The following is a 20460-nucleotide window of genomic DNA, read 5'->3' as shown; positions in this document are numbered from 1 at the left end:
TTGAAGTGTTTTATTTTTCTTTCTAATTGGAAACTAAAATCACTAGAAAAGTTTGAATTTTCATCCCGATTCGTTAGTAGTTTTTAATACTGACTTTGTCGGCGTTGAAGATACCGTAGTAGTAGTAGTAGTAGTAGTAGTTTTTAATATTAAATTTAAGATGTGAACAAATATATTTATTTATTTGTTAAATTAAGTCAACGAATCGTGATATTGTTAATTTTCAATTACAAAAGAAAAAAATAATAATACAAAGTATCATAAACAAAAGAAAGAAAAGAAAATTGTATTATTTTTTAATAAAAGGATGAAAATATGGAAATGTTTAGTTTTATTTTTTATACAATAATTACATTTATTTGTAAATAATTATATTTATATTTGAAATAAAATATTTTAATACTAGTATATTAGTATACTTTCACAGCTACCAAATTAATGTATTCTTAATCAAAGTTAAGCAAAATTATATATATACACTCCCTACACCTCTTTTGAAGTAGATTATTTGAATTATTCAAAAAATTAGAATACCAACGGCATTATACTGCAACAAATATCAAAATTTATCAAAATAAGTTTTAATAAACAATGTAATCTCGTGCATAATTTAAATAAAATGGCATCAACAACATAACTTAAACCAATAATATAACTAATATCACCCAATACCTTGGAAACTTAATAAAACAAAATTGATTAAAATCAAACATAAAATTCGATAGTTCGTCGATCTCTCCAACGAACAGTTTCTACCCATACTCAATATGAATGAACCAATGAATTTTTCGTTACATGCTCACAATATTTCAACTAGCTTTCATTATCACAATAATTCACACTTGTTTTCCTCAGCGACATCTTTACCCTCTTCAGAGCGATAGGTGTGCTGGGTGATGCAACCTGAGATGCAGGAATTAACTATAGCACTTGGCGCCTTACGTTTTCCTGTGTGGTGGTTTTGCACAACCGCCAAATCTTACTCTCTAGATTTCACATTCGTTCTTGCATGTTGTTGCGTGTTCTCTGCACAATTATTTACCAACATTCAATTCTTTACAGCAACAGTAGGATGTGACTGTACGTTTCAATCCGCAGAATGGAGATTAAATGGTAAACCCGTACCGTACGTATTATGGAAAAATAACGAAAAACGCTGATCCCAAGTATTATGAACAGTTTGTATATTCTGTATGTCTGCCTGTCTGTTTTATTGCCAGTTTTTGTTTGTATACGAAGTTACTTTTTTTAAAATTAATAAAACATACACTTATTTATAATTTAAGGTTTTGTAACTTACCGTATTGTGCTCTTCTTCCTCCATCGCTCCTGATCGTAGCATTTCAGCACCTTTTTACCTAAAGGATCAGAATGCACATTTTTACTTCAGGTAGCCATAGAGAAAACTACATGTAGAAAATATGTTACCTGAGTACTAAAGACTTACCTTTTTTAATTCCTTCATGTATTCGAATAAGACTAAAGATTTGCACCAAAATATTTTAATTATTCTCCAGAGTAGTGAGAGTGGTGAAGAGTATTTTGGAGTGATAGGTGGAGAAAACGTTTTAGTTTGGGACTCCTTTCCTTAATATGGTATATGACAATGATAAAAAATTAATAGTAAAATAGACAGTTCATATATGGTGATATCATGAGGAATGTAACGGAGCCGTTTGCCAACGCAATTCATGATAATGATACGAAGCATGCATTTGTTGAAGTTGTTCAAAATTGATTAAAATTCTCGATTGGCCAGCGTAAAGCCCGGATCTAAATGCAATTGAAAATTAATATTAATTTTTGCAGGGTTCTTTAATAAAATATTACCACTAATAGTATTATTTTATTATGTTTAGAACTATATTCAATACATTATATATATATATATATATATATATATATATATATATATATATATATTTAGCATATACAATAGAATTATAAAGGAAATGTTATTTTATATCTCAGTCATTAAGAGTTGAAAAAAATCTTACATCTAGAAAGAATTCAATACTCGTTAAAAATGTATACAATTAAATTAATTAATTTACAAATAGGTACAAAAATGTTATAGCATCCACTAAAATAAAATAAAAACAAAAGATTTTAATAAAAAGAATTAGGAGAAGTTACTAAAATCTGTTTTTAATTTTATAGATGGAGCATGACTTGATATTGACTGATTTATATTAACTTCATTTTTAATTTTTATGTTAGACTGTTGATTAAATCTGATAGCATTTTCTAATTTTGTCCTTAAATCAGTCGCAGTACTCATTAGTTTTTTAAATTCCTAAAACAAGAAATTTTCAAATTAATTATAGTGTGTTATTTAAGAAATCTCTGTTGTTTGACAATAGAGTCGCACGTTTTAATTTCAATATTACCATTACCATATTGAATATTGTATCAAAAATATCAATGTTACATCAATATACTAACTAATAATAATTTGAAAAAATGTCATTACACAAAAATTACCTGTGGATATTTTGGACCTATCTTCATTAACGTTTGCAAACTAATCTCATGTAGCTGAACAGCATATTTGTTGGCTGATCTAAGTGCTTGATCTATCAATAAATAATTGACCAGAATTGGGACCAACAATGATAACATTTGCAATCCTGAAATATTATTAAGAAATTAATATGTTAATATATAAGTTAGTTAAGATATTAAAACATATAAAGAACTGCACTACTATTGACTTACCCTGCATTATATGTCCTGATTGCAGAGTAAAGTAACAGTTAAAAATTACTAAATGCAAAGTGTTTTAATAATAAAACAGGTACTTACGATTTTGGGGTTCAGCTAATCCTACTAACGATTCTATTGTTACAATAGCTTCTAATGTAACTGATAATTCACCATCAGAATTTATTTTCCTTGCAGAATCGGAATAGAGAAATTCAACTAATTGTGGAGCTAATGTATGAATATATGGAGTTGCCACTGCCCTGTCGGGGTGTGAGAACAGAGATTTAAGCATTTTAACACATTTTAATTTAACCTAAAATAGATAATAAACGTTACTTTACAAGTAGCTTAAAATTTACAATAGTTTACCGTTGTATTCGGACTTTGAAGACATTGTCTGAAATGATTTATACATGGATATTGGAGATTTGGTGCAGTCACAACTTTAGAAGGCGCGTGCAGAACAAAAACAGCTATAGCCAACATCATTGTGACTTCATCCAGCTTATTTTCATCACTAGTTTTTGCAAGATCTAAAATTTTGGCCAAGGTACTTTGCAAAAGTTTCTGCCAATACTCCACACTCCCTTCATATTTTGCATAAGGATCAGTAGCTAAAATTTTGAGACACTGCAGTGCAGCTTGCACTGAAGGGTTGCTAGCTAATACGGTGTCGTCACTAATATTCTTTGTGGCAACTTCTTTAATAACCCCTGTAGTTAAATACAAAATAGTGGGTAAAATTGACAAAGCTCCTTGAGGAGAGCAAAGTTTATGAAGATTTTGCATTTTTCCTATAGCTGAAGCTATAAGTTCACTCGACTGTTCATTGTTCTGCATAATTCTTAGAGAATTTACTATTGTTGAGTTTGGAGTTGGGCTGAGAGACGGAATTTGCCTTATCAATAAACAAAGGCAAACTTCGAGTAGAGAAAAAACTAATGACTTTCCAGGGACTAATTTTCCCTGTTCTCCACCTTCACCTAATAATTCGACTTCTAAACTAGTGCTATTTTCCTTCATTTTCATCTGTATCTTTTCTTCTAATTGTTCTCTTGCAGCTTTAATAACTTGGTTCAACACTTCCATACACATTAACTGTGCTGCGTGGCTGTCTTTTGTTAAAATCAATCTGTGCAACACATTACATAGTTCTATGCTCAGGCATCCATCTGCTATTAGCAACTGTCTTGTAAATGAAGTATCCAACAATGTATAAACTGCTTGTAAGCATGTTATGATGCTTTCAATTGATTCTGTAGATTTTGTGGAACATAGTGCCTCCATACATATACCTGAAACAAATTAAAATATAATATTACATGTGACTTGTGATTAAAAAACCATTATTATTATTATTACCAAATAATAAGTGAAATTTATCAGCAGAATTTTCCATAGCAGGATTATTATTTAAGGCATTGTCGATATTACTTATTGCATTATCTGAAGTGCTTTTCTTAAAACATTCCGAATTTAACCACAACGCAGCAGCATGTAAAATTGGAGCCCAGGATGATACATAATGAGGTCTAGATGATTCCATAGTTTCGTTTGTATAAAAAGCTCCTCCATCATGTGGAAGTTGACTGGAAAACTCGTTAGGAAGTGACAACAGTGCGTGATCCTTTAACGCTGCCAGCCAATGTTGTGACAAACTAACTAATTCAGGCTGTACAAGTGTTAGTAAACTTTCGCCTCTGAATTCAAAGTCTGTAAACTCATCATTTGCCGGAATTATTTGCGGATTTTGTCCCACGTTGTTTATGGAAGATGAATCGTTACCTAAAATTAAATTAAATTAATTCTAATTCTAAATAAGCTTCAAATAAGCTTCAGTAACTCTTAATGGTAACCTAGCAAAAACTTAAAAAACTTACCTTTCATTGCAACAATATAAACTTCCGCCCAAGCTTTGAGTATTGCCAGTTTTTCCAAGGTAAACAAACTTTCGTTGTACAAATGAGTTACACTTGTTTTATTTTGTAATTTTGTGAGGGAGGATACAAGTAACTGATGCACCCTGCGTAAGTCGTTTAGATCCCTGGCAACATTGGATCCTATCCATGTTGAGCAAACCTGACAAGCAGCCGCAGTTACAAGCGACGAAGTATCGGGTGAAAACGCCGGTCTTAAGGCTGCTCCCACTTGTGCTTGATATTGTTCCAAAAGTAGATGTCCTGGAAATTCGGGCTCTGGTATTTTAGCAAATTTTTCTATTATCTCTTGGAGTGTTTTTAATCCTTCCAAACGAAGAGGATCTGAATCACTGGTTGCCGCAATAAATGCCATTCTTATCAAGTCAGCCAGATGAAGGACTAGGAAATCGTTTTTACCACGATTATTTTGTTGCGATTCTTTTGCATGTATTAGATCGAAATGTGCAGATTTGTTATTCGTTTCACAAGCAGCAATTATTTTCCGTACACACTCGGCGGCAAAAACTCTTGTAGGCCATCTTGGTTGGACCGCAGGATGTGACGAATCATTCTGGTCAGCATGAAATTCTTCCTGATCATCATCAGCTTCACCATCGTTATCATCACCTTCATTCGTGGCCATATTTTGGTCGTCTGTATTTGATTCTGTAGCAACAGTCAATACATCCTTACATAATCCCAACCATTGAGATAAATTATCGGCCGCGAGTACTTGTAACATGCTTATTATTGTATCATGAATGTCTTTGATCAATCCCGCATCTGTTTCGGTATCTAACATGCTAAAGAAAACACCAGGAAGACCCGTTTCTGTTATAAGAAGTCCTTCAACAGTGTTATGATCTCTACTTTCACTTGCCAATGTCATCGCGTGTTCGCACACTTCCTTAGCTTCCCGTTGCGCCAGTTGTCGTAAACAAGATATGGCTGCTTTTCTTAATAAAAGATGATTACTTGAAAGAGTCCTCTGTAAAAAAATATATTTAAAAAATACTAGAATAATAGAAATTCCGATATTACCGTTCAACATTATTGATACTCACACATAGTGTTGGCACCAAAGAAGATAAGTTTACGTGTCTAGGGGCGAAGAGGTGCAGTTGTTGCAAACACCCAGTCGCTTCCGCCTGAACCAGCGGATCCTGATGATCTTGCATTATTGCGCACGCGCACAAGAAAGACGACCTGGCAGTACATATACTAGAAGTATTGCCCTGTAATTCTGGGCCAATGGTGGTGATCAAAGCCGACAAAACTTTCCCTATACACTGATGCACGTCTATGTGAGACTGTGGAACGTTTAGAAGCAGTTTCAAGGCTAAAGATAAAGTTGGTTCCACATAACCCCTAAACATAGGTCCACCAGAGTCTGCAATTAGAGCCAACGCATGCAAAGACCAAACTTGTACTATAGGAGAAGTTTGATCCTGCGCGAGTGCGAGTAATATTGACACGCTGGTGTTCAAATGTTGACTGGATCCCATACCACCGACGTATCGATGTAAACAACCAAGGGCTAGTGAATGTCCAGTCCTACTTGCCACATCTCTTGCCGATTTCAATCTATCAAAACTAGTTTGTGCCAATTCCGCGGTGAACTTAGGATCGGCCACTACCTGTGCCATCCTACCCACTGCTTCTCCAGCTGCACATCGTAATATTGGATTGGAAGATGTGAGTGCGCCGATTATTAAATTTACTATAGATTTCTTAATTTCTTCTTGGCCCAAACTCAATTTAACTTCGTTCAATACTACAAAAATATATAAGGGAAATAATATTTTCGAAATTATTTTCGATTAATACCTTTAAGTCCACTAAGAAGTGCAGTGAACACATTCATTTGTACTGCCTCTTGTCTGGTACTTTTGGCGTGTTTAATGCACTCGGAAAAGTGGTCAATCATTTGCACTCTGTGTTTATTGGTTACCCTCGGAAATATTTGACCAAATAATAATACTGACATGTCTATAACTGCCACACCAAGAGGAAGTGGACCGGGAATGATTTCTCCCTTTTAAAATAATTTATTAATAATAATTAAGTATATATTAATAAAAATAAAAATTTATTTGAAAACTAACCTGGGGAATGGGACGGTATAAACAACAAGGATCATGTTCCAATGCCCCAGATCCTGCAGCACTGTTTGGTTGCAACTATAAAATACCACTAGAATTAAATGCTGTTCTGTATACAAATATTATTGCTATTAAAATTGGTCATATAAAAATAAATCAAATAATAACAATATTTGTTGTAAATTATATTAAGAAAAAACACAATGTACTGATATCAACACAGTTCTTTTTTACTCACATGTTCACCATCTGCCCTGCGATTAGGTTCCATCTAAGAAAAAGTTGCAAAAAACATCACTTTGAGCATTCCCATAATTCATAAATGATTAAGGACATAAAAACATTGAATGTGAATGGGAACATGTTTACATCAAACTGTATTTATGATAATTATGGTTGAACTCGTTTACAACATCGTTTAAACATTTTTAATTGGATTTACAAATTAGTGATTGTAACTGTACCGACACTGTAAAAACTATACTGACAAAAATATTGTAATAATGTATGAGTGATTCACTCTGTAATTGGGTATACTCATTCAGCAATTATTGGATGGTTCCCACCACTATATAGATACTGAATCAACTTAAAATTTATCAATTAATTATATTACAAGGTTAATGTTATGCACATTCATCACCTCAAAGATGGTTCTTAGCGTTGTCTTAATGTTTACAACAATTATATATTTTTTTATTATTATTATTGTTATTTAATAAATTACTTTTCACATTTCTTGGAATCTGCGTTTATGTAAGATACGCCCAAAAAAGACATGTTTCAACGTACTCTATATGTGTTCTTATTGCACCATTTAGAAAACTTTCATAAAAAAAAATATGAGCTCAAATGAGTAATTATTAACAAATTGAATTCTTAATTACCTGATCTTCGATTGTTCTGTGATCAGTCTCTTGCAGCCACGTTCCTAAAATTACCGAATCATCGGCATGGCATACTGTTCTTAGTTGAGAAGTAGTTGTGTTTGCAGGATTTTCCGTCAAAGTGAATTCTGCCACCAACATCCTCAAAAGATGAGTATATGAATCTGAAATTATCAAGGTGACTTTAATTTTTATGTATATTATGAAAAAAATTCATCTTACTTTCATAGCTTTGTGGTTGAAGAAGAAGCAAAGTTTCACACAGTCTTAATCTGACCATGGCTGCTGACGCTTTCAGCTGTTGTCCATTTTGCTTCAGAATTCCTTGTATGCTAAGCAAATAAAAATTAGTTTTAAATATTAAAAATAAATATAGTCGTTAGCATCTTACTTTGTTAACATAATTAAAGCATTTTCAATAGGTGCAAGTAATCTTCTATTAGTGTCTTCATTAATCAACTCCGGGCAGTTATGTAGAAAACTATGCATTGCTGATAGAGCTCCTGCGCGGCCCTCTAAAGTAACTTGCCATGTGAACACATCACCACGGGCCTTTTCCGATTCTAACTCCTTAGGCGACCTAGGGAAGGAATTTCTCCATAACAGCAACATTCTCGGTAATAAACCGCGAACCACGGGGATACCTAAAATAAATTTATTATCTAAAATACGTTTCATTTAAAATAATTTTCATTTTAAGATCTGAGAAATACATACATATCTAGCAAAACAGAACGTTTATGTATGTATGTATGTATGTATGTATGTATGTATGTATGTATGTATGTATGCATGCATGTATGTTTTCAGTACTTACCCAGTGTCATTATGGCTCCTATCAGCAGCCAACCAGCATGCGTCCTGTTTAACGACAGTCGACTATTTTGACTGGCACTTCTAAGTAATTCTTCAGCAGTGTTGAAAATAATTTTACCCTTCATATGAGGAACACCTAAAGGAGAGAGTTTCACACCTCCTAATACGGCAGCTAATGCAGCACTGTAACCAGATATAGCTTCGGGAGATGTGCGATACTGTTCTATTCCATTTACACAACGATCAATGAGTGGGGATACTTGACTTGGTACAGCAACACATATACATCTTAAACACCAAGCGGCTGCTAAACGTGCTGCTTGACAAGGATGTGTCAAAACACTCAATGTAACATCAATTAAATCTATAAGAAAATTATTATTTTAAATAATAAAATTGAAAATCGATCAAATTATATTATTATAAATGCAATAATGCAAATGCATTTATATTCATACTTACTTAGTGTGTGATCTGTAATTAAATCATGAGCTGTGGTGCCCAAACTTAACACTAAACTCCCAACTTCTTGTAAAGCACATACTAATAAATGCTGACTAAACAATGTCTCTTGATTAAAGTCTTTTGCATTTTCAGGGTTAAAATCTATAGAATTCATTTCACGTACAATGATTTGAGCAATTTCTTTGCAGGCTGAAGTTTGTGCTTTCTCACCCAACATTTTACCCAAAACGCTTCTTAAAATAAAGTTTATACATTTTCGTGAATATACTGCATCTACATGTGATGATGCAGCTTTGGGGTTAGCAACTAAGTAGAGAATGTGAGAAAGGAAGGTTTTCATGTTCCTCTCCAACCACACACTTCCAAGAATTTGAACAAACGTTACATATCCCTGAAATATGGATAGGTAGACTTTAATAAAAATGTTTAATAAAATGGCTAATTAAAAGTATTATAAAGCGTGTTCATTTTAAAATTATCTACCGTTAAAAAGAGAAGGGTAAAAGGGTAAAAATGACTGGTGAATTTTACATTTCCCCCTCTATATTCAAGGTACATTCATAATAAACATACACGATATATACATCACTTACATGTGTTACACCCACTCTAACTTCTCTATTTACTCCTGAACTGCCCTTGATAATTTCACCAGTTCCTTTAAGAAATCCAACACCCCCTCTTAAAAATCCCGACATCAAAATACTTAGGGCTTCATCTAAGGACACTAGTTTAACACCCTTAAGTTGAGCTAAAATTTTATTTAAAAAAAAAATTAATATCACCATCATATTTGCTATAGTTTAATTATTGAACTAAACTTAAAAAATAGAGTAAAAGAAAAAATAAAAAGTCATGGTTGCCAATTTATTGTTCTAAGAAATATAATAAATATATATAAAAGATTGCCAATTTGCTGTCAATTCTTATATATTGTATATTTTAAGACCACTTTATTTTATGATTGTTAGAAATGGTTATTCTAAATAAACAAGATAATCATGCTAAAAAATTAAGATTAATTTTTAAATACTTACAATGTTTGTTCAAATTGGTCTGTTGTTGTTGTTGTTGTGTCATAGCTATTAATGCACCTAAAAGTTTTGCAACAGAACATCTCACTTCATAGTTAGATCCATCAAAAGCTCTGAAGCAGAGAGTAGCTAAACTTTCCAATTCAGTGGTGTAAAGAAAGGGTGCGTGATTTAACATTTCTAATAAGCATCGTGAAGCAGCACATCTCACTGCCATTACTCTATCTATCAGACAATTACGAGCTGCTTTGTAAATGTCTTTATGCACATTTGCTATGGCCGTACCCATACCAGCACAAACCTGGACAAGGAATATTATATTCTTACATGATTTGAATAAAGTAATATTTAATAAAATAATAAAAAGAGATTCAAGATATATATTACTATTATTAGAAATAAAGATTGACTGAGCCGTGTGTATAGCTGTGTAAAATCATCAAATTCGTAAACGTAGCGAGAATCCTTGCTAATAAAAACAACTACAAATATTGGAGAAGGTTATTACTTAAAATAGATCATTGGCTATAACTATGAACAACTTTCTTTTTCTTTCAAAATGTAGCTAAACAGAAAGATCAGTCTAACTCCTAGTTTCTCTGTGTCAATTAAAGAATAATGTTAAGTAAATTACCTTTTCTAATGTCAACATTATTTCAATTCGCGTTTGGGATTCAGCACTTCTCAGCGACCTAATTAAGATATGTACAGTGTTCTCATATGATCTTCCCATCATCCTGCCTAATTTTTCGTACATGGTACCCACACAGCATATGGCTGCCCTGGAATTAGTATTAGTATTTTTCAGTAAATAATTAATAATTGTTATTCATTTGTTGTACATACAATCGTTTAGGCAAAAAACTTGGAGAGTCGTCTTTGTTTTTCAATATATCATCACACTTATCCACCGGGTCAAATAACAATACCGTGTCACCGACAGAAAATAATGTAGCAAGATTCCTTGCTATTAATTTTCTAGTCGGTGGTCCTGGAGATTCTTGAAAATGGCTTAGAAGTTGTTGAATTAATTGTTTCTGACATCCTTTAATATCATTCTGAAATGGAAACGTTTTTATACTAAACTGACTAAAATTTTAGCTATATAAATACTTTTTGAGCAGCTACAAGAACTTTGTCAAGGAAGCGAAGCCATTCGAAGATAAAGACAGGTCTTTTGGCCTCAGGGATTTGGGCTAAAGCTTCTTCATTCAAAGTCAGACTATGTGATAACTCCATGATACCGTCAATATATATCTGAAACAATAAATATTTGAAAAATTTCAATTTGGGTAAAAAAGAAAAAATAATATGTTGAGCAAATTATTTTATTTCTCCTATGTAATAAGGTCTAAATTTTTAAAATTAATACCTGATAATCCGACCAACTGAAAAAGTTGCTATCGTCTGTAAAAAAGTCTTGTCATCAGAGTTGGTCTTTGAAACAATTATAATTTCTATAATAATGATTATTATTTACTATTTATATTTATATTTATATTTGTTTGAAAATAATAAAAGCCTAAAGATCGAAAAAGTTCTAACTGGTAAATAGGTCACTAGTTGTAGATTACATCTCTATCGACTTTCTTAAAAATAGGAAGGACTGTTATTTTATTAAAAGCCTTTGGGAATAAACCTTCCATAAGGTAGTGGTAAGAAGACCTAAGTAGTTTGGTTTATCTCTTCCATGGTCTGATATTAATTTCAGAGCACTTACATGTCTCATTTCACCTAATTCAGTTGTATATCCTAATTTTTCCGTAAATTTATAGAAATATAACTAAACTAACTGAAATTAGAATATTTGTATGTATGTAACGTTAATTTAATTAAATTATGTTTACATTTCCTACACTGATTTTGTTGTTGAACGACAATAAATCGCTTACTTTGCAAATAATCTTGTATTATAACATTATTATATGTATTTGCATAACATGTGTGTCTATTATATATTTTTAAAATTTTTATTTGTATATCCGGTAAAAATATTTTAATAAAAATATGGAATATATTTTAAAGGTAAAATGTCATATATCTTTACTGAACATTTAGTAAGTAAATTAGAACAAAATTAATTTTCTGATGTCAGTGGTGTTATGTTCCTTAGTGGCCATTTTAAAAATGATTCTCATAATAGAGATTTTTTAATCAACACATAAACCACATAATAATAACAATCAACGTAATAGTTCAACCAAGAACATATTGAAACTTTACAATAAATTATCTTCATCAGTATTCTTTTTATGAATTTCTTCATCCTACTTGTGAAGGGCTCTCTGTTTAATTTTGCTTCCATCATTATTATACTAAATTTTGTTGTCACGTCTTCTTTTTAGGCCTTCTTATCTGAGCAACAGGATATGTTTTAATAAGATATTAACTTTTGCCCCCGTGCAGTACAATAAACGTTAAATCAACTCATCGGAAGTTTAAAATCCAATACAGTGAATTCTGTGGGATATTTTTTAGAATTTCATAGTTACTGAACGGTTTTCCTGATATGATCAACTGCGCAAGTATTCTAGAAGAACTACGGTCTGCACAGTTTCACAACAATCAGACGATTCTAAATTAAGAAAATGAATAAATACGATATATAATATAAATCTTGTATATCGTGGTTTATTTCATTATTGTTCAGTTCAGTTATAACTCTGCGCAATCCTTTTCTAGGGGTTCTAGTTACATAGAAATAACATATGACGCCCTGTAAAGAAATCAAATGATCTATCACTTTAAATTAATTTCTTATAAACCAGTTACTTGTATCACGTTTGTATAATAATTGTTATTTAGACATAGGTATGTCAAAATATGTTTTTTGAATTCAAATATTGTAATATAAATGACAAATGACACCTTGTAAACAAACGCAATAATAGATCAATTTAAATTAATATGTTATAAATAACAAATATCATGTTTGTATAATATCAATTATTTAGTCACAGGTACGCCAAAATATTTTCATTAATTTGACCATAAATGTCACATTTAATTATCATTAAATTATGATAAACAATATTCTTATTATTATTTATCATAAACATTTAAAAGAATGGCTTTTCAAATAATTTATTTATTGCTTACGCAACATTAAATTATTATCTATACATAACAGTAAAATTAAAGAATATTGTTATTAATATTTAATATTTACCTCTTTACTTATACTAGATGACAATCGTAAAAACAATAAACGTGTCAGTGAATTTGCCAGTACACACGATAGATAACATAATTGAACAGTTAAACATATAAAACAACTTACCCTATGACCAAAGTTAAACTGATTTTATAATAATAATTGACACATACACTTTTAATTGTAACAATTACATGTTTACATTTTTAGAACACTTAAGATTCAACGCGGACCACCATTTTCCTAGTAACATATGATCAATGGTGCTGCCAGCTTATTCCACCAGTTGTCCCAGTGGTCTAAATAGTTCATCTTTCACAGCTACCAACATTTAAAGTCCACCACTTAAGAACCAAATAAGTCATGCTTTTTAAATCATACGATTGTCAGTGGCATGCCAAAGTAAATTATGAATTTGGTAATATTTGTAATAATTAATAATATTCCAAGAAAAATTTATATGTATCTTTATATTCTGTAAAACAATTTATGATATCAATAAATATAAAATTGAAAGCTGCTAGTCCTTGGTTGGTATATACAAATACAGTAATTAAAATTCTTTAAATAAAATGAATTAGACGAAAAAATTATTCTGAAGTTCAAATATCTGTTGGCAACGCTATATGGTTATTTGAAATTCATTTTTTAACTTCAATAAAAAAAATAATGTATTATAAAAGTATAAATGTATTATAAAAATTTTATTTTATTTTAATCAATACTTAAATAAACCGTAATGTTTGATATATTCATAGCCCTAATATTGACACCTACGCAAGTTATCTTGTAGCAGCATCATAAAGAATTCTTCTTTATCTATATTACAGGTTTCTGTGGATAAAATTGACTGAAATAAAAAGAGTGACTGGTTATCAAATCGACAGCGACGATCATAAATACTATTTGCTAAATAGTATTTATGAATATTATAAATACCACAAACAAGTATTTACATATACTACTTTCGAATAAAATTTTGATGTATAATTTTCGCAGCCGGTAAAGAAGATTTTATGACAACATCTTTTTTTATCAATTTACACCTGTTTTGAAAACACAATTAAACAAGTGAATATTAATGCTTGTCATTTTCATTAAATGTATTTTCAATTAACGATCTAGAAATACGGCAATAATATATTCATATACAAAGGTAGTATTTTGTGTATACTTTTTTATTCTAGTGTTTCAATACCTACAGTCAAGGCTGTAGTTTGTTTTTTGACTTTATCAATTTGGATTATGTTTTCGTAGATTTATTGTGATTATGTCCTCCAGTCGTAATATTTGTACAATACCAAGCCCAAGAAATAAATTAAATTTGAAAGAAATCATAGCTCAAGGACGACAAAGAGAAAATAAACATGTTGATGTAGTTTTGGATGACCCATATGAAAACTATTCCCAAAATGTACATCTGACAAGAAAATCGACTGCTCTGCATTTTTCATTAAATCAGCATGAATGTCTTTGGGACAAGAATCATCCAGAGACTCCAAAAAGGTATCAATATATAGAAAAACGACTTAAAGAACTTGAATTGGATAAAAGATGTGAATGTAAATATATAACAGAAAGTTCACCGAATGTGGAATCACTCATTTTGACAAAGCATAGTCGTGAAACATTTGACAATTTGAAGAAATCTTGTAAATTAAATGTCAACCAGATGGAAGAAGAATGTTCAAAACATGATTCCATTTACATGAATGAACACACTTTTAACAATGCAATAATTGCTGTGGAGACTGTTTATAATCTTGCCAAGTCAGTATCTTTAAACGAATTTCATAATGGTATGGCAATTGTACGACCACCTGGGCATCATGCAATGCAAAATGATTATAATGGCTACTGCTTTTTTAATAATGTAGCCATCACTGCTGAGAACATAATAAAAGAGGGTCATGCTGGAAAGATATTAATTGTAGACTATGATGTTCACCATGGGCAAGGCACACAAAGAATGTTTTACAATAGAAAAGAGTAAGTGAATTTCATATATTAATAAAATCAGACGTTACATTCACATAAATATTTATTATAAAAAAAGTTTTTAAATCTAGAGTGATTAGCATAATTTATTTAAAATAAATTTAATTCTTTTTATTAAATTAGACTAATATAATAATTAATAAACGGCAACTTTTAGCATATTGTATTTTTCAATACATCGATATGAAAATGGAAATTTTTGGCCAAATTTAGCTGAAAGTAACTGTTCATATATAGGCGAAGATGACGGACTAGGGTATAATATCAATGTGCCTTTAAATGAAACAAATTGCTCTGACAGTGATTATCTGGCAGTAATACTCCACATTTTACTCCCTGTGGCATATGAAGTAAGTAGAAAGTTATTTTGTGGTGAAAAACAAGACAATAATTTTTGGGATACATTGATGGCAACAATGCTGCAATTAATGAAACATATATATTACGTCAGAATTGACGGGTGAAGTAATAAGTATAGTATATAGGAAGGTATATTTTGTATGTATGTTGTGTTCAGAATTAAACTTAAAAAGCTGTTTAATCATCCGCGAAGCGATGGAAACTAATCGCCACACATACTCAATACTCAATACTCAAAAACTTAAATATCTCAAAAGTGTAAATGGTCCAAAAAACTAATCAACAACAATAATTGAAAAGGTATGGTAATGCTTTTCCCAAAACGGAAATAAATAAATTCATGTACAAATGAAAAATATATTTATGTGTGATTTATTTGATTAATTTAAATAGCTAAAAATTATCTGATTAACCTACTGATTGTCTAAATAAAAACAACGCAAAATTGTTAATTGTGTTGCTCTTTATCGTATTGGTTAGTCGATACCGATCATATTTTTTATGATCTGCCCACTGCACAAAGAAAATATATTCACGGCTGTTGGATTTGACGTGTACTTTCTTAGCATTAGTAATAAGATTAAAATTAGTAGAGAGTATAATATGTACTAAATACAAATCTCTATAATAATTTATAATTATTAATATAAGTTTGAGTGCATTTGACATGTTTTGCGTAATGTGCGTGGTTAAAGTTCATAAAATTTTTCAGTTTAATCCAGATTTAATAATAATATCAGGTGGTTATGATGCTGCAATTGGATGTCCAGAGGTAAATATATATATATATATTTTTTTATTTTCAGTTCAATCCTGATTTGATCCTTATTTCTGGAGGCTATGATTCTTGTTTTGGGGACTATAAGGTCAGATATTTTTAATACAAACTTAAAACATTTCAACATTTCAAGTGTCGATTACGAAGTTCGATTACGAAATTCGATTAGCATTAAGGTGCGCACGAACTTGGACAAAATCCCTCGGTAAACCCCTCGAATCCGATTTTTGAAGTGTTTGTTAAATATAAGAAAGTATTAGTGTGAGAACGACCGCAAGTCTTCGGTTAGTTATCTCGTGAGCTTTTAAGACGAGTACGGCTAGAATGTCTTTTCGTTAATACAATCACGGATGACATATATTAGATTATATGTAATATGCCCTAAAATTGTCGTAGAACATACATTGAACATGCTACATGTGAAACATAACTTCTACCATAGTTATGGGAAAAATTGTTCAAGAACATTTTGATTGATTATATTATGTCGATGTTTATTCAAAACACGTAGAAAAAATATTAGTTTCGGACTAATAATATAATATTATCGACAACAACAGGCACGCAATGTTCGGCGTAGACAATCTGCGTGCGGATCTTATCCATTTCCGTGCGCAACATTTGGTCCAACTGCTTAAAACATCCCCCAGATATAAGCTATCGCAGAATAATTCGTAGTAGTTAGTATTCCTCAAATATTCAAATAAAATTTATAAAATTTACTAATTACAGGGAGAAATGAATGTTACCCCTGCATTTTATGGCCACTTGATTTCATTGTTGTCCGGTTTGGCTAAAGGGAAAATAGTTGTTGCTTTGGAAGGAGGCTACAATATAGACTCTTTGGCTGAGGGCGTAGTTATGACAGTAAAGAGTTTGTTAAATGATCCATGTGGCCCAATAGAAATGAAGCCTGTAAAATCTTGTATAACGGATACTATCAACAATTTAAAGTTCCATTTACGCAATCATTGGAACTGCTTTAAACATGTTGAATTTTTCGATTTTCCTAAGCCAACGGAGAATACAAACGTTGAAAGCAGCCTGTTGGTTGTTGGTGATAATGAGCATTTGGTCTCTGAAATGTACACAGGAGTTCCAGACGTTGCTCCATTTCCCACAAGAGGTTCATATCCTTTTCATGAGTCTGAATTGTGTAGACAATTTAGGGATATTATTAAAACGTTGCGACAGACATATCATAAGGAAGAAAAGTCCTTGACTGGTTACGCTTTCGATACTCAAGTACTACTGCATAAACCACAAGATTCTGTCAATATTGTGGAAAATCCAAATCGAATATCGCGTATTATACAAGAGTTAGAAAAAAACGAGTTGTTAAACAGGATGTTGGCCTATACGGTGTGTTCATGCTGTATTAATATGCAAATTGTATTGTAACTGATTGGCATTATTTTAGAGTAAACCGGTAGCATTCCATGAATTGAAAGAAATTCATGATGATGATTATCTAGAAAGAACGTTAATTGAAGAGCAGTTACCTGATACTAAAGATTTATATGTTAATTCGGATACCAAGACTAGTATATTGGCATCCTTGGGAGGTATTTTTTCTTTGGTTGATGCACTAAATAAGCGAGAAATATCAAATGGTTTGGCACTTGTACGTCCACCTGGTCATCATGCAAAATATAAACTAGCAGGAGGATTTTGTTTTGTTAATAACATTGTAGCTGCAGCTCGTTATGCCATAAAAAAACATAATTACAAAAGGTAAATTGTATTAAAATTTTCTGATTTCGATGGCTTTCTTCAAAAAGTAAAGAAAAATAATTCAACGAACTTATTTATAGAGTGCTAATTATTGATTTTGATGTTCATCATGGAGATGGAACCCAAGAATTAACGTGCAAGCAAGATAATATTATGTATATAAGTCTACATCGATACGAAAATGGTACCTACTTTCCAAAATCGAATGAAGCTGGTCACACTTATGTGGGAATAGGGCCCGGGAAAGGTTTCAACGTTAACATTCCATTCAATTGTGTAAAGTTTAATTATTTTTGTTAAAGACAAATAAATTATTTTTTATTTTTTTTAGTCCAAAATGGGAAACTCCGAATACCTATTGACATTCTTCAATATCGTTCTTCCAATAGCTTATTCCTATAACCCAGATTTGGTTCTAGTATCAGCTGGATACGATGCTGGGTTGTTTGATCCTCTCGGAGGTTATTCTGTGAGTCCTGAAACATACGGACATTTAATTCAATTGCTCAAGCCCTTATCTAAGGGACATATGTTAGTATGTCTGGAAGGCGGTTATAACTTAAACACTCTCGCATACTCGGTTGTGATGACAGCAAAAGCCTTGCTAAGTGATCCTTTGCCAATGCCAAAATTTGTATTGCCCATTAATGACAATGCTATTGAAACAGTAAGAAATGTAATTCAAACTCAGAAGGAGTTTTGGCCTGTGCTACAAATAAACAAGAAAATAAGCAATGTTTTCTTAAATCAACAAACAAGGGACGCTGTACAACTGATTTTGCAAGAATTTAAGAATAATGGCGTCATAGACAAAGAAAAAATTAAACAAGTGATCAGTGATATAAATAATCTCCAGTCAAATAATTGAGTACCTCGTTACGTTGAAGAATTACAACTTGAAATACGTATTTGTTTAATGACAATACTAAATTGAAAAATTAATTTTAAATGACTAAATTCTGTGGTAATTAAATTGCATTTTAAACTAATAATTTAGAAAACTTTGATTGTAATTCATTTAATTCCAAGGCGTTCGATTTTAATAAATATTATTAATTACATGTTACTAGTCATTAATATTTATTTTTATACTTCGCAATAAAATAACTAAGTTAACCGAAATGTGTTTTATTTAAAAACTATTACAGTTGAAATAAATTAAGTAATATAATAGGTCAGGATCTACATAAAACTTTTGATATTATCGACAGTTTTCAATTATGTATTATAATTTTCTATGTTTTCTTCATTTAACTGAACTTGAGTTTTTTAAATTAATTAAAGAATAAAGAATTTAACGTAGAAAAATAATGTGATTGGGGAGGTCATTTTATTTTATATTTACGTAATTCAAATCGTCACTTGGTCATTGACAAATAGTTCATGAGATTTTAACGTATCTTTGCTACCTCAGATATATCTATTTTGTGCGTTTAAATGGAACTTGTGTAAAAAACATATAGTCTGACAAATCTTAAAACCACTAACTAGGCCCTTAATCTGTTACGAAATGCAATTCATTTTAAGATACGAAATAGATTTTAAATTGTATATCTGTAAATGATGTAAAAGTCCAAATCGATCGATTTGAAGATGATTATCATTGTACTCTGTAGGTGTCTCTATAGCAGCATGATCATAAAATGTTTACAGCATTCCGAGACCGCTAGCGTTATAGAAATATTCTACCAGAAGATGGCGCTTTAGTTGCATACATAAGTGAATAAGAATTGGGTGATAGAGCATATTTGAATATGTATATGATTTTGAAGGAATGAGACTAAGTGGTTCTCATAGATGACTCGTAGAAGTATTTCATTTTCTTTCTTTATTTTTACGAATGTTAGTAAACTATGGCCTGCATGTAACATCATTTTTTTTTTTTTAATTTTAACATTTGTGATAAAGTACATTGAATATTATGAACCTTAGTAAGTCGTAAGTATCAGGAAGATGAAAAAGAAAAGTATTTAGTTCAAATTCAAACAAATATATTTGACATGTTTAGACTGTATCTCTAAAAAATTTCTTGAGGTACTGAGGTACTATTATTTTAATTTTACAGTCACACGCAATATTTTGAAGTGAGCAGTGGCCTCAAATTTTCATTAATTGGAAGGCCAACAAAGCTGTAAACACTCTACAAATATACATTGGGTAATAACGGATTATATATTTGATTAATTGTTTAATCTTAAACAATAGTTAATAAATAATCTTTAAATTACTTAAGTCAAAAGTGAACAACTTATTGTTTCTAACATATTGTAACTATATAACTATGCTTTTCTTAAATAAATAAAATAAATTTAGTTAAATTGATTTTTTATTTTTTTAATAACCAAGTAATGCTGAAAATAGGTCTGGAAATTGTGTTTTGAAAATTTGATGTCTTATGAAATTGTTTTCTAGTAATAAAATATTGTTTATCTTAGTAATTTAATTACTAAGTAAGTGTTAGTATTATGTGTCTAAGTAATAAGCGTATGTATAAAACTAGTGATTAG

At 31.0% G+C, this 20460-nt stretch overlaps 2 protein-coding genes across 6 annotated transcripts; one reads left to right on the top strand and one right to left on the bottom strand.

Moving 5' to 3' along the window:
• Positions 1-1906: 1906 nt before the first annotated feature.
• On the bottom strand, positions 1907-13327 carry LOC109597333 (HEAT repeat-containing protein 5B). Of its 3 annotated transcripts, XM_049965788.1 has the most exons (21): positions 13210-13326; positions 11043-11186; positions 10776-10987; positions 10564-10711; positions 9933-10230; positions 9489-9646; positions 8893-9286; positions 8432-8794; positions 8006-8258; positions 7837-7946; positions 7615-7778; positions 6966-6998; positions 6731-6805; positions 6453-6660; positions 5690-6399; positions 4587-5613; positions 4069-4491; positions 3076-4001; positions 2806-3019; positions 2485-2630; positions 1907-2296 (listed from the first exon to the last, which is right to left on the bottom strand). In XM_049965788.1, exons 2-21 carry the CDS (start codon positions 11166-11168, stop codon positions 2123-2125), a joined length of 6162 nt encoding a protein of 2053 aa, XP_049821745.1. In that variant the 5' UTR covers positions 11169-11186; positions 13210-13326; the 3' UTR covers positions 1907-2122. The 3 variants fall into 3 exon arrangements, 2 of the variants coding, with proteins under 2 accessions (XP_049821745.1, XP_049821749.1); XM_049965792.1 differs by lacking the exon at positions 6966-6998; XR_007547659.1 differs by lacking the exon at positions 1907-2296 and having other exon boundaries at positions 2479-2630; positions 2719-3019; positions 13210-13327.
• Positions 13328-14109: 782 nt separating this feature from the next.
• Positions 14110-19069, top strand: LOC109597294 (histone deacetylase 6). 3 transcript variants are annotated; one of them, XM_020012941.2, is made up of 8 exons: positions 14110-14239; positions 14341-15072; positions 15239-15431; positions 16248-16307; positions 16952-17581; positions 17640-17953; positions 18034-18229; positions 18285-19069. In XM_020012941.2, exons 2-8 carry the CDS (start codon positions 14354-14356, stop codon positions 18819-18821), a joined length of 2649 nt encoding a protein of 882 aa, XP_019868500.1. In that variant the 5' UTR covers positions 14110-14239; positions 14341-14353; the 3' UTR covers positions 18822-19069. The 3 variants fall into 3 exon arrangements, with proteins under 3 accessions (XP_019868500.1, XP_019868501.1, XP_019868503.1); XM_020012942.2 differs by lacking the exon at positions 16248-16307 and adding an exon at positions 16154-16213; XM_020012944.2 differs by lacking the exon at positions 16248-16307.
• The last annotated feature ends 1391 nt before the right edge of the window (positions 19070-20460 follow it).

This window comes from Aethina tumida, chromosome 1 (assembly GCF_024364675.1).
Source record: "Aethina tumida isolate Nest 87 chromosome 1, icAetTumi1.1, whole genome shotgun sequence".
NCBI lineage: Eukaryota > Metazoa > Arthropoda > Insecta > Coleoptera > Nitidulidae > Aethina > Aethina tumida.
Note: the sequence above shows the minus strand (reverse complement) of the source record. Positions and strands in the feature narration are given on the sequence as shown.